The sequence below is a fragment of the Plasmodium relictum genome (genome assembly GCF_900005765.1).
Source record: "Plasmodium relictum strain SGS1 genome assembly, chromosome: 7".
Taxonomy (NCBI): Eukaryota; Apicomplexa; class Aconoidasida; order Haemosporida; family Plasmodiidae; genus Plasmodium; species Plasmodium relictum.
In genome coordinates this window covers 224,476-238,169 of record NC_041685.1, presented here as the reverse complement: position 1 = coordinate 238,169, position 13,694 = coordinate 224,476, and the positions used below count along the sequence as shown (strand labels likewise).

Here is a 13,694-nt window from a genome sequence, read left to right as displayed (position 1 = left end):
AAGATAATATAAACAAACATATATGCTTTTTTTTCAATAAGCTTAAAATAATGGTAGTTTTATCTTTAAAGCAGTTGGTTCTTATTAAAAAAAAATGGATATCCATATATAATAAATGAATTCGTATGAATATTCTTTTAAGGAAAAATATAATTTTTAAAAAATATGTAGAATACTATTAAGAACATTTGATAAAATAATAAAAAATATATATAAAAATATAACCATGAAATTATATCTGTGTTTTCCTTTTTGTGAAATATACATATTTAAACGTAATTTTTACCACATATATATAAATATATATGTAAACTATATTTTATAATTATCAAATATGTATTTCCTTTTTAAAAAAGTTAATATTATTAAATATTTTTATCAATATTCTTATAAATTAAAAAAAAAAAAAATTATAAATATTTATATTTTTCTATATATTTTTGTAGAATTTAATAATTTAAAAAAATTGTGAAATAAAAAATCAAATATTCCCTCTAATTTTAAGTAAATATCTTTTTATACAAAAATATATTTAAAAAAGAATTTTAAATAAAAATTGTATTCTCCAAAAATAATATATATATATAAGAAAAGAATCATAGAAATATGGTATTTTGTTGTAACGAAAAATAATTGTTCGTAATTAAAAATAAGAACATAAAAATGTTAGTGCCAAATATTTATCTGCATATTCATTAAATGTATTCCCGAGATATATAATTCCATTAACAATTTGAAAAAAATAATAAAATATTTTAGTTTTCAAAGAATTTTCATAGGGGATCTTAACAAAAAAGAGGAAGAAAAGTATTTATGAAGTATATAATAAAATGTTTAGTTTTTCATATGTATTAATAATAAAAAAAATAAAATAAAATAAATAATTGGTTAAATATTTAAAATTTTGTTAATTTTTTTTTTTTTGAAATTATAACAGTCTCTTTCAAAACTTTTTATTTTTTTTTTTTCTCTAAATTTAATAAATGAAAAAAAAATAAAATAAGAAAAATAAAAATGTAAATAATATTACTTAAAAGAGTCAGATACATAATTTTTTTTTAATTTTTTATTAGTACATCTATTTTTTTTATTTTTCTTTTCAATTTTTTTTGAAATGTACTAAAATTTTTTATAATTTTTTTCTTTTACATTTCCTTAAAAAAATATATTTACTTCTATATATATTTATCTAAACACAACAGAAAATAATAGACATGAACAATTTGTAAAAAGAAAAAAAGGTAATAAATCACAATCAATATTAATATGGACATATGTTTAGAAGATGTGTTAAGAAATGGAGAATGCGATAATTTAGAGAAAATATTAATGCAATTTTTTTCTGATAATATTCCATTAAGCTTTGAAATAATAGAACTGAAAAAAAAGAAGAAATATTTTGAAGCATTGACACAACTGAAAAACAATAAGTATACATTAATTAATGAGTGTTTTTTTATTTTATCTAATATTATTTCTTCCATTTTAAAAGGATACTTGAAAATAGAAAATATTAATAAGAATAAAAGATACTATCTAATTTATATATGGTTTGTTCCATTATGTGAAAGAAAAGAGAAAAAAAGATATAACATCAATTTTTTGATAAATAATAATATCAATACTATACAAAAAAAAAGAAATAAAAATAAAAAAAGTTTTTTTTCTGGCATATATTTTAGTGAATGGATTATAATAGTGCTTAACAGAGTTTTTCGTTCCTTAATTTTACAAAATGTTAACATTCCTTTAGAGAATTGGTCTTTTATAATTGATTTAATGAAGTTTATATACATAGATCAAAGTATTATAATAAAGTATTTACAAAATATAAACATATTACACGATTTTAATTATTTAGAAAACACTTCTAGAAATAAAAAGGATACATTTCAAAATAAAATTTTTAATTATAGCAATTTCAACAAAGCTTTAGAAAATTATTATGAAGACATTAATAAAATAACAAAAGCTTATTTTTCTTTTCCTTTTTTATTATTTAAATGCATAACAAAAGGATTAAAAAGTAATGATGAAAAAAGAAATTTATATATTTATAATCATGTTATTCCTCAAGAACTCAATGAAAAAGGTTTTTATAAAAATATAGTTCAATTATGTGCTTTTAGTTGGCTTTCCTCAAGAGAATTTAATATAAATTATGAAAAAGTTATTAATTTAACTAAAAAAATTATAAATTTGAATATGTGTAATTCATTTTGCTCTACCCTATTATATATATTTCTACAATATGAAGTAAGTTTTATGGAAAAGAGTACATGCTATGATAAAGAGAAAAAAGAAATAAATAAAGACAACGAAATAAGTAAGGATAATAATAAAAATAAAAAGAATATAGTATATTCAAAAGATGAAATGAAATTAAATTTACTAATTAATTTAAATTTTATTATGGAAAATATATTCTATTATCTACATTTACATTGCACCCAAAATGAAGATAAAATATTTTTATCATGTGTGATGAAAAAATTATTACCATTTATTAATATTATTGAAAACAATAATATGTTATATATATGCTTATTTAATAAAAATGTCAATGTCATTTTAAATATAATTATTAATATCGTTCTTCTATATGAATGGAATTCATATTTTTTGGAAACTTTTTTTAATCCATTTTCAAAGAATTGCTTACCTGTATGCTATGTTATCGCTATCATTGACGTAATAAATAATTTAATTAGCCGTAAATCAATTTTATTTATATCAATTTTTAAAAAAAATTATAAGAAAAAAAAGATAATTCATTCAGCTTCAATTAAAAATGAAAAGAGAAGTTATTTTGAAATAACTAATGAATTAGAAAACGAGTTTTTAAATGAAAATGAGAATGATATGGATGAATATAGCATAGAAATATTATCAGCAAAGTTTTTAAAAGAAATATTTTTCTATATTTTAAATATTTTCTCTGATGATGAACAAGAAGAAACAGAAAAAGTTTTTATTTCTATTGTTTTAAGTAAATTATTATATACATTTGGTAAACATATTAAAAATATAAATAAAAAAATTGCAAAAAATTTATATAATTTTGAAATGTTATCAAAGGAGGAACTTTTTATATACAACATAAATATATATAACATAAACATATTTGAAAATATTTCTAATAGAATACAGAATTTATTTAAATGTAGTGACGAAGTATCTTTACACTGTGGACAAATATTGGCAGAATATTTTAGTTACTATGTTAATAATCAATCATTTAAAGAAAAAAAAAAAAAAAAATCTATACATAAGAAAAATGAGTCTGAGAATAGTGATGAATGCAATAAATTAATTTTTCCAAATTTACATCATCCAATAGATTACTTACCAAAACAAATTTTGTCTTTTAAAGTAATTAAACAAAAAAAATTTATGTACTTAGATGATTTGATTTTAATAAAAAATATAAAAAAAAAATTTAAAATAAAAGAATATTCTCTTAAAAAAATAAAATCAATGCTAAATATTGATAATAATAAAGAAAAATCAGATAACAATAAACTAGATAAACAAGAAGAACAATTTACACAACATTTAATAAATATATACAAAGAAGAGAAAAAAGAAACAACCAAAAGTCAGAAAATTAAATGTGAATATAAAAAAGGAGATGATGGTTTAGACAAGAAAAATGTTAATGAAAATGATGAAATGAATGATGAAGTAAATGATGATGAACATGATGAAGTGGATGATGAAGTAAATGATGATGAACATGATGAAATGAGTGATGAAGTGAATGATGATGAAAATGATGAAATGAATGATGAAGTAAATGATGATGAAGTGAATGATGAAGTAAATGATGATAGATATGAAGATGAAATAGGGGCTGAAGAAAGCATATTTAGTAAAAATCAATTTGAAAAACGTGAATTTGAAGGTGAATTTAAAAAACAAAAAGATAAAGAAAAAGAAGATAAAAATGAAATTAATAATGAGGATGTAAGTAATATTATTTTAAATAAATGTAATATATATAAGAAAAAGAAAATAATAAAGAATAATTTAATGGTACAAAACGCTAGTAATATAATAGAAAATGATTTATATGATCTTGAAGAAAAAGAATTTTTAGTAAAATTAGAAAGAGAAAATGAATTTTATTTAGACATTGATATCAATAAATATATGTATATAGACCCATCGGAAGATTTATTTGAATGTTTAAATAGATTAAAGGAAAGAGCAAATTACATTGAAAAAAATGATGAAGATACTAATAATGATGTTTTAAAATTAAATGAAAAAAAAGAAAATTACGAAGAGGAAACTTTTCGAATATGCCAGACTGTAATTTTCTTACCACGTTTAATTAAGAAATGTGACATATTATCTTATATTGGTTCAAATATATATGAAGTTCTATTATCATTAAACAATTTATCTATTATAAATAAAGGAAAGGATTATTTCTTAACCTATAAATTATTTAATATGGTTTTATTGTGTATTAATTCACCTGATAATATAAGTAAATTTGTTTTTAATAATATTTACTCTAATTTTTATTCCAATATTCAAAAAATGTTTATGTTGTTATCACTTCAATTTACAGCTTTATATTTATCAAACAACATTAAGCTTAATGAAATATTCGAGCATATAAAAAATCTTATGAAAGATATGAATTTTTCAAAAAGAATAATGAAAAACAAACATTTTTTAAATGAAGAACGTGATTTAACACATTTTTCGGAAAATTTTTATAATGAATTTGAAAACTTTTTCAATGGAAATTGCTCTTATAAGAACGTAGATAAAATAATAATAAAAAACAATCATTATGAAAATAAAAATAAAAGTTTAACTAACAGTAAATATCAATTGAATAATAAAATACAATCAAATGATAATAATATAATTTATGATGTAGAAGAACAAAATGATTCCATTATATCTGAAAAAGATATATCAGATGATTTACTAAGAGATGAAAGTTCATTAGAAAAGTATGAAGAAAAAAAAATTGCCACAAAAAAACACAATGAAAATACTAAAACATTGCACGATAAGAACATCAATAAAAAAAAAAAGATAAACAATTTTTTAAAAGTATGCGATTTCTTTTTTAGTAGTATATATACAAAATTATTTTGTCTTAGCACAAAAAAAGAAATGATAAACTTAGATTATGATGAATATAAAATAAAAAAGTTTTACTCATCTGATTCTTCTTTAATATTATATTTAATTTCTTCGTATACTTTATTTTTTAATTGTTCAAGTAATTCATATTTATACATAGATGATGTCATAGTTGATGGATTTACTATAGGCAACTTTTTTATTCAAAACAAAAATTTCCTTGTGAGAAGAGTAGCTTTCAAATTATTATTTCATATGATTCATTTTATATTTAGAAAAAAAAAGTTTTATATTTTAGAAAATGAAAATTACGCTAATGTAATTAATTATATATCAAAAAAAATAGATATAGAAAAAGATCTTTTATCTTTGCAGTATATGAGAGAACTGCTGCATTATCATAAAATCATAAATTAAAAAAAAAAAAAAAGTAAAAAAAATATTATTTCAAGCACCTACATTTTAATATTTGTGTTTGTATATGATTTTAAATATTTTCTTTTAGAATATTTTAATTAATGTCTTATGTACAATTCTACAGTATTATTTACTTTTATTTAAATCGTTAATTATTAAAATCATTATCTTTAATAGTTCATTTAGATAAATATATTTCAATACTTTATTCTATTTTTTGTTATTTTGTCTTATAAAAAAGAATTTCACGTATATAACTATATTTATTTTTTATCATGAATAATCTTATTTAACCGTTATGTTTTTCTTTTTTAGTATCAATGAACATAATAATTCTAATTCATCTAGATTCATCTGTTTTAAATAAGAATCATCAAATTCCTTTAAAAATCTGTGAAAAAAAAAAAAAAATTAAGAAATAATTTTTATTACATTAAATTAAAAAAATATCATTTAATATTGATTAATATATATAATAATATATATTTCATGCATATTTATATATATTAGTATGTTTAAATGCTTGATATAATAAGTGAATAAATATATTAATCTGCTAATTTTCTTTCTGTCATTTTGTACTAACTTTTCCGCATCTTTTTGATTTAAAGCATTTTCATTTACATATTTTTTTAATAAATCAGGAAATTTCTTATCACTATTAGTATAATCTTTTAAATCTTGAAGAAGTATATTTTTTGGTTCATTATCACTCATTTTGTTTATAAAGACAAAAATAAAAATTGTAATTTCTTATATTTTTATAAAAAAATTTTTTTTTAATATAAAAAAGAATTGTATATTTTTGTACAAAAAAAGAAAAAAGAAAAAAAAAAAAAACTTAATATTTCTAATTACAAAAAAATAATAAATTCAAAATTTTTTAAATTTTAAAATATTGTATATTATATTTGGTGATAAAATATTTTTTTTTTTTTTTTTTGAGATTAAAAAAACTCAAATTTTTTTATATAGTTGAAAAAATAAATACATTCGTACATGTATATTTTTTTAATAAATAAACTTTTATTTCATTTAATTTTTTTTGTTAAAGTTTGTAAATTCAAGAAAAAAAATAAAAAAAATTTTAAATGTAGAAAACTAAAAACTTTTAAATAATGCGTATTTCATATAAAATATTAATTTTTTTTTAACAAAAAAAAGAATTTGTAATTTTGTAGAAAAACATAAAAATAATTCAAAATATAAAAAATTCCTATAGAGTGAATTATAATAATATAAAAAAAAAAAAAAGAAAATGAATATATTAATAAAACAAAATGAAAAAGTTATGGATGCATAAAAAGAAAGTATTATTAATATTTAAAAAAAATTAAGTTTATTTTTACATAATATCGATAATATAGATTATGATCAATAATTTTTATTTTATACATATATATATTTATAGTTTTTTTATGTTTTATATTGAGTATGGTTATCAATGCAATGAATATATATATTTTTTAAAATTCTTCTAAATTCATTATATCAAAAGGAGGAAAATCTCCCATTTCAACTGAATTAATGTTTCCTATATAACCATATTTATCTCCTTTGCATTCGAATAAAAATTCATTATGATAAAAGCCATTTGAATTACCTAGGGGTTCATCTAAGTCAACTCCAACAAAAAATTCACTGTTATTTTTTAAGTTTCCAACAAATTTTAGTGTTCCTCTTCTATCTCCCATTTTAACTCTACATCTATTCCCAATTTTATATAATTCATGATCATATATATTATGTGCATTTTGATTATTATCATTTAATTTAATATTTTCTTCTTTTTTTTTTTCTCTTAATTTTCTTAGAAAAGTTCTCATACTATCTTGCCTTTTATTATAATCTTCTTCTTTAATTTGATATTTTAAGTGTTTTAATTTTTCTAAATTTTCTTCATCATCAATATTATATAAATCATTGGTAAATGTTTTGCTCTTTTCTTGTATGTAAATAATATAACTGTCTTTAACATTATAATCATTTAAACATAATTTATCATTATTTAAAAAGACTTGAGTTTTTTCAATATTTAATTCATCATATGCATATAAATTCATATTATCATAAGGTGTTCCTGTGTGTGTATATATTTTTTTTTTTATATTTTCAATTTTGTCAAATTTATTTAATTTGATTTCTGTCCATTTTTTATTCTTATATAAATTGTGAACTAAATCTACTTTAATATAATCATTCATGTTCGTAAAAATAAAAAAATATTATTTCTTTTTATATGTGAATATTATTTTACTCTTTAATATATAAAAAAACTTTAAAAACCTGCATATAATGCTGCATATATATATATGTTTTCCTGTATATATATATTGTGTTATTGAGTTTAATCACTATAAATTATATTTGAATTAAATTTATTTTATGAAATATTTATAAAAATAAAAAGTTTTTTTTTTTAAAACTTTTTCAATGTATGATATTTATTTTAATAATTTATTTAGAATATTTTTATAAAAAGATAATATAGAAATTCGTTATAACAATTTTATTATTTTGGTATTTAAACTATCTGAAAAATTATATATGTATATATATATTAATTTTACAATAAATTTTTACTTTTTACTAAATTTTATTTCCTTACATTTTATATACTTTATTCATTTTTTATTTTAATTTGTTTATTTTATTTTATTTTTTTACATGAATAAAAATATTCATTTATATTTATATAAGAAATAATTATTCTATTTAAAATAGAAAATCAAGAATTATCAATAAATGAGTAAAATTAGAGGCTATAATTATTTTTTATTCTTTTTTTATTCTCATAATAACTATTTTAGTTTATAAAATTTTAATATTATAATTAATTATTTTCATTATAATTCATTTATATTATTGTTAATAGTGCTATTAATATTGTAGAAATATAATGAATTATAAATTCTCATATTCCATTAAACTTAATCTTTTTTTTTGAAAAGAAACTTTATGTAAATTTGTTCAAAAAATTCTTTTTTAAAAAACACTCTGCTTTAAATGTAATATTTTAATTATTTTGTTATTTATTTATTTATTTTAATGAAATATAATCATAAATTTGAGTTTAGTTTACATTTAATTTTTTGCATAATAAACTTTTTAAATGATATAGGACAGTATGTATTAAAGACTTGTTCAATACAATCAAATTTTTTTTCTCCAATTAAATTTTGATTCAATACTTCAAAAAAATCACAATGAAATTTAATATAAAGATTTAAATTGTTTTCTTTTAAATTTGAAAAATTATCCTCAATTTCATCTATTTTAATATGTATACAAAATGTATTTTCATTTATATATTCAAATTTTTCATAAAAATGTTTATACTCTTTTTCAATAATTTTTAATTCTTCATTCATTCTACACAACTTTTGGATTAACTTGTAATATTTTTTAGAAAAAAAAAAAATAAAAATAAAAAAATATCCTTAATAATATTATAAATTACTAATATAATTTCTGTAAATACTGTGTTAAGTGATTTATTATTATTTTATTTATTTTTTTTTTTTTTATTATAACAAGTTTTTTTTTAATTTTACTAATATTTTCAAATTTTTTTTTTTTTTAATATATAAAAATTAGGTTTAGTTACATTTATGAGCAACATTTCTCTTTTATTACAATGAAATAAAAAAATAAAAAAATGTTTTTAATCTTTTAAATTGCATAAATTTTATTTTTGCTTAATTGTATTTATCTAATTATTTTTTATTTTCATTTTTTCAAGATGCAACTAATAAAGCAGAAATAAATAAAGTTAAAATTTTTTTTCTATTTTAAATTTTATTAGATATGCATTTTTCAAAATATATTTCCCCAACAAAAATTACACAAAATAAATATTTTTATTCTAAATTTAGTAATTTCATTAAAAAGAACTTTTATATTTTCAAAAAAAAAGTCTTAAAAGAGAATTTGAAAAATAAGTTATTTTTTAAAAAAAATAATGAAAATAACTTACAAGAAAAAAATATTATAGAAACAAAAAGTTTTTTAAATGATTTATTAAGTTACAACAATTCAACTCGTTTAAAATCAAATGATAAAAGCAATAACTTAAAATTCCAAAATTTCCATTTAAGTGAACAGCTTATAATTTATAATATAATTTTAAAAAATAATTTAATAGAAAATATAGAAATAGAAATATTATTCAAAAAAAATAATATTACAGTAAATGAAATTGAGAACTTTTATTACCTTGAAATTTTTTACAAAAGATTAAAAAGCAATAAAATAGAAAATAAATTAATAAATTTATACAGGAGTAAAATTAATAATATATATAGTAATTTGTTATTTTATCACTTCAATCAAAAAGGGAATAATTTTTTGCTACATAATAATATCTATAAGCAATTTTCTCATGTTCTTTACTTTATTATTCATGAAATATTAAACATTAACATTTTATTATTTAAAAAAAAAATTACAAAATCAGAATATGTAAAAAAAAAATTTTATAAAGTAAGTGAAACAGAAAAGCTCATTCAAAATTATATATTTAAATTATTGAACAATTTTTTTATAAATAACTTTCTATTATTGTTTAGAAATCCATCTAATAATTTAACTAAACATAATGAAGGTACATTTTTAAAAAGAGACAGCATAACTAAAAACAGAAAATACTTTGAAAAAAATGAAAACAGAATTAATGAGAAACAACTATTTTATATTAATAAATTGAACAAAAACAAAATAAAATTAGATCTAAGTAAAAGTAACAAAAATAATACTTATGATTTTAGAAGAACCATAGAGTATTCTTATAAGTATGCTAACAAAAAGGTAAAAAAAAAAAACTGTTTTAAATTTAAATTAGATTTTAAAAAAAAACATCATTGTCTATGTAAGCAAAGATCCAATATTCAAATATTTGAAGATTTTAATATTCTAAAATTGAATAGTATATTTTTAAAAGCAAAAAATGGAAATAACAGCGATCTATTAAAAATTACATTTAAAGAATTTCTTATTATACTATCAAGAAAGCGTAAAGATAGAAAAAATTTCCTATCATCTATAATAAAATGCTATGCACATTTTTTTACTTTTAGTGATATATTTATTGTTGATAAAGAAAATGTAAATAAATTTTTTTTTTTTTTTTATTACCATTCTTTAAATAGTGGTTATACTATTTTTTTCCATAATAGGACTAATATAAATATGTCAAAAAAAAACAGTATAGAAAAAAAAAGAAAAGGAAAAATAAAATCATTTAATTATAATACTATTACAAATTTTTTAAAAAGGAAAAAATTGAAAAAAAAAAAAAAAAACCAGTATTTTATTAATTTAAATAATAACAAATTAAAAAATAACAGTTCTGATAATTACATACTTTTATTTTTATATGATTTGATCTTTAATATGAATTTCCATTTTAATAATTATTTAAAATATAAATACAGTATTAAGAATATTGATAAAAAGTATGCGATTTTAAATAAAAAAGTAAAAAATAAAGTTAAAAAAGGGAGAATAATTTTATTTACAAACGACAAAAAGATGCAGTCAATGTGTTTTAAAATAAACGTATTTTATCAAAATTGTTGCGTAGAAGAGAACAATAAAAATAAAAATAGTGCTAAGTTATATGTTTTTAGTGATAACTTCTTAAATAGAAAGAAAAATGATAAACAAAAGAATAAGAAAGCAACAGATAGCTATGAATTGTATGCTTTCTCGAAAACTTTTCATTTTTAATAGCATTTTTTTTTTTTTATTATTTATAATCAAGCACTTAGATTTTTATAAAACTACATGAAATAATTTAATAAAATTATATAAATTTATCTCCTTTTTTTTATACATATTTTTTTGTTTTTGTTGCATTTGCACTAATTTAATTTGATATTTTTAATTATTCTATAACTTTTAATCATTTTTAAAATTAAAAAAAAAAGAGAGATTTATATTTTTTTCTTTTTTTTTCCTTATTTCTGTATTTTTTGCATTTAAATATTTTTTTTTTTTAATATCATTTAAAATTTTTATGTAATTTCCATTAAACTTATTAGATAATTAAATAGTTCCTTGTTTTAAATCTTGTTAATATTAATACATATATATATGTATAATTAAATTTGTTTAATATAGAATTATACCTGTTATCTTTATTAATTGTACAATTTTAAAAATGGATGAAAACTTAACCACTAAAAACTACAATGAAGAAGATGAAAATAATAGTAGAGTATTCATATTTTTCGAAAGACAGTATGATATAGATAATGGCATAAATATAATATTAAACTTTAAAAAATTAAAACTAAATAATGAACAGAACTTTTTAGAAATAATCAATTTAAATAAAAACAATATAATAAGAGATATTATAAAAATTAAAAAAAAGTTAGAAGTGATCAGCAATTCAATAAATAACCATAACAATAAAAAGGAATTAAATATTCAATGGGAGTTAGATTTATCATTTAACTATTTTAAAATAATTTCAATTGATAGTATTTTGTCCATTTTAATTGAACAAAATATAATAAATGAAAAAGAAAATATTTTTTACGTAAATAATTTAAAAACACTAAACTTAAGAAAAAATTGTTTGAAAAAATTTCCGTATATTTGTAATTATAAATTAAATAATTTAACGAATTTATGCTTATCTCATAATGACATTAATGATATCACAACAATAAATAACGAAAATAACCTTTTAAATAATAACTGTTTAACAGAAAAAATAAATTATGATAATAATAAAGGTGTTTTAAATGAAATAATTCCAAATTTGAAAAATATTTATTTGCAAAATAACAAAATTGAATCATTTTCTTTTATAAAATATTTATTTAATCACCATAAAGAAATTATAAATATAAACATCAGTTTCAATAAAATAAAATATCTATGTCACCTCCCTTTTTTAAAAAGTTTAAAATATTTGGATATTTCATTTAACGCTTTATTATGTTGCAACATTGAGGATACTGAGTATAAAAACATAACAAAGGAGCTTGAGAATTCCTGTAAGAAAGAAAATAATGATCTATACAAAAATGACAGCGATTTTACATCTTATCATTTTTTATTAACATTTAAAAATTATTTTCCTAATTTAAAAAATATAAATACAAAAAATAATCATTTATATAACTTGAATACAATATAAAAAAAAAAAATTCTTTATTTTTCCTTTTAAATTTCTTTTTTTAAATTTTTATCTATCTATATATATATATTTTATATACATAAAATATGCTGAATTATTTGATTAAATTTGGACTATTATAACTTAAACACCTTTCTCGCAAAAGCAACCTATTTAAAAATTTAAAGGAAAAATGATAAACAATTAAATTTTTTTTTTTCCTGAAAAATATAATTTCATATTGTTAATTTTTCTTTTTTCTTTTTAATGGCATTTTTTTTATTTATTGCTCAATTCTTCATTTTTGTTTTTTTTAAACTTCTTAATTTTGATCTAAACACTAATTTTTTTTTTTTAAAAGTCGAATAATTAGTGGAAACAAAACTATTTCTAGTAAAAACAGTGAAGAAAAATGTAAGTTTATAAGAATAATTTAATATTTTTTAAAAATTTCAAAATAAAAAATTTTCTTTTAATTTCTTAATAAGCATTTTATATAATATATTTGTATGCCTTTTTTATATATATATACATATTCATACTTTTACATTTTTTCTGTAAATATCCCATATTTATTAATAATAAAATTTAAAATAAAAAAAAAAAGATAGATATATATATATAAAACTACATAAAATGCATCTATACAAAATTCACAAACTGTAGGTGGATCAACAAATATGAATCATAAATTGATACATTTAATGTTGCAATTTTTTTAATTTTACTTAAATATATTTTTTTTTTTTATTGTTTTAATATTAAGATCGATTATAAAATTATATATATAACCTAGAAAACTCAAAAAAAAAAAATAAAAAATGCAAAAAAATATAATTAAAATAAGTTGCATGCAAACAAATATAGGACCTTTTTTGATTTTTCTTTTTTCATTGTTACTTCATTTTAATATACATCTATTTCTATATATATATATATATTGTTGCTTCATTACATATATATACATGTAAATATATATTTATATATATATATATATATATATATATATATATATATATATATATATATATACAGATAA

General features: G+C 16.9%; 6 protein-coding genes across 6 annotated transcripts; 3 read left to right on the top strand and 3 right to left on the bottom strand.

The window, feature by feature from the left end:
* Nucleotides 1-1,266: 1,266 nt before the first annotated feature.
* On the top strand, nucleotides 1,267-5,526 carry PRELSG_0704500 (conserved Plasmodium protein, unknown function; the record flags this gene model as incomplete). The annotated part of the gene is made up of 1 exon (XM_028675728.1): nucleotides 1,267-5,526. One exon carries the CDS (start codon nucleotides 1,267-1,269, stop codon nucleotides 5,524-5,526), a length of 4,260 nt encoding a protein of 1,419 aa, XP_028532288.1.
* A 285-nt stretch (nucleotides 5,527-5,811) lies between these two features.
* Nucleotides 5,812-6,243, bottom strand: PRELSG_0704400 (conserved Plasmodium protein, unknown function; the record flags this gene model as incomplete). Its single annotated transcript, XM_028675727.1, has 2 exons — nucleotides 5,812-5,917; nucleotides 6,113-6,243. 2 exons carry the CDS (start codon nucleotides 6,241-6,243, stop codon nucleotides 5,812-5,814), a joined length of 237 nt encoding a protein of 78 aa, XP_028532287.1.
* Nucleotides 6,244-6,992: 749 nt separating this feature from the next.
* On the bottom strand, nucleotides 6,993-7,730 carry PRELSG_0704300 (tubulin-specific chaperone, putative; the record flags this gene model as incomplete). Its single annotated transcript, XM_028675726.1, has 1 exon — nucleotides 6,993-7,730. The coding sequence occupies one exon, from the start codon at nucleotides 7,728-7,730 to the stop codon at nucleotides 6,993-6,995; it is 738 nt and encodes a 245-aa protein (XP_028532286.1).
* Nucleotides 7,731-8,585: 855 nt separating this feature from the next.
* PRELSG_0704200 (conserved Plasmodium protein, unknown function) lies at nucleotides 8,586-8,897 on the bottom strand (the record flags this gene model as incomplete). The annotated part of the gene is made up of 1 exon (XM_028675725.1): nucleotides 8,586-8,897. One exon carries the CDS (start codon nucleotides 8,895-8,897, stop codon nucleotides 8,586-8,588), a length of 312 nt encoding a protein of 103 aa, XP_028532285.1.
* Nucleotides 8,898-9,333: 436 nt separating this feature from the next.
* PRELSG_0704100 (hypothetical protein) lies at nucleotides 9,334-11,253 on the top strand (the record flags this gene model as incomplete). The annotated part of the gene is made up of 1 exon (XM_028675724.1): nucleotides 9,334-11,253. The coding sequence occupies one exon, from the start codon at nucleotides 9,334-9,336 to the stop codon at nucleotides 11,251-11,253; it is 1,920 nt and encodes a 639-aa protein (XP_028532284.1).
* Nucleotides 11,254-11,686: 433 nt separating this feature from the next.
* Nucleotides 11,687-12,676, top strand: LRR9 (leucine-rich repeat protein, putative; the record flags this gene model as incomplete). Its single annotated transcript, XM_028675722.1, has 1 exon — nucleotides 11,687-12,676. One exon carries the CDS (start codon nucleotides 11,687-11,689, stop codon nucleotides 12,674-12,676), a length of 990 nt encoding a protein of 329 aa, XP_028532283.1.
* Nucleotides 12,677-13,694: the final 1,018 nt, after the last annotated feature.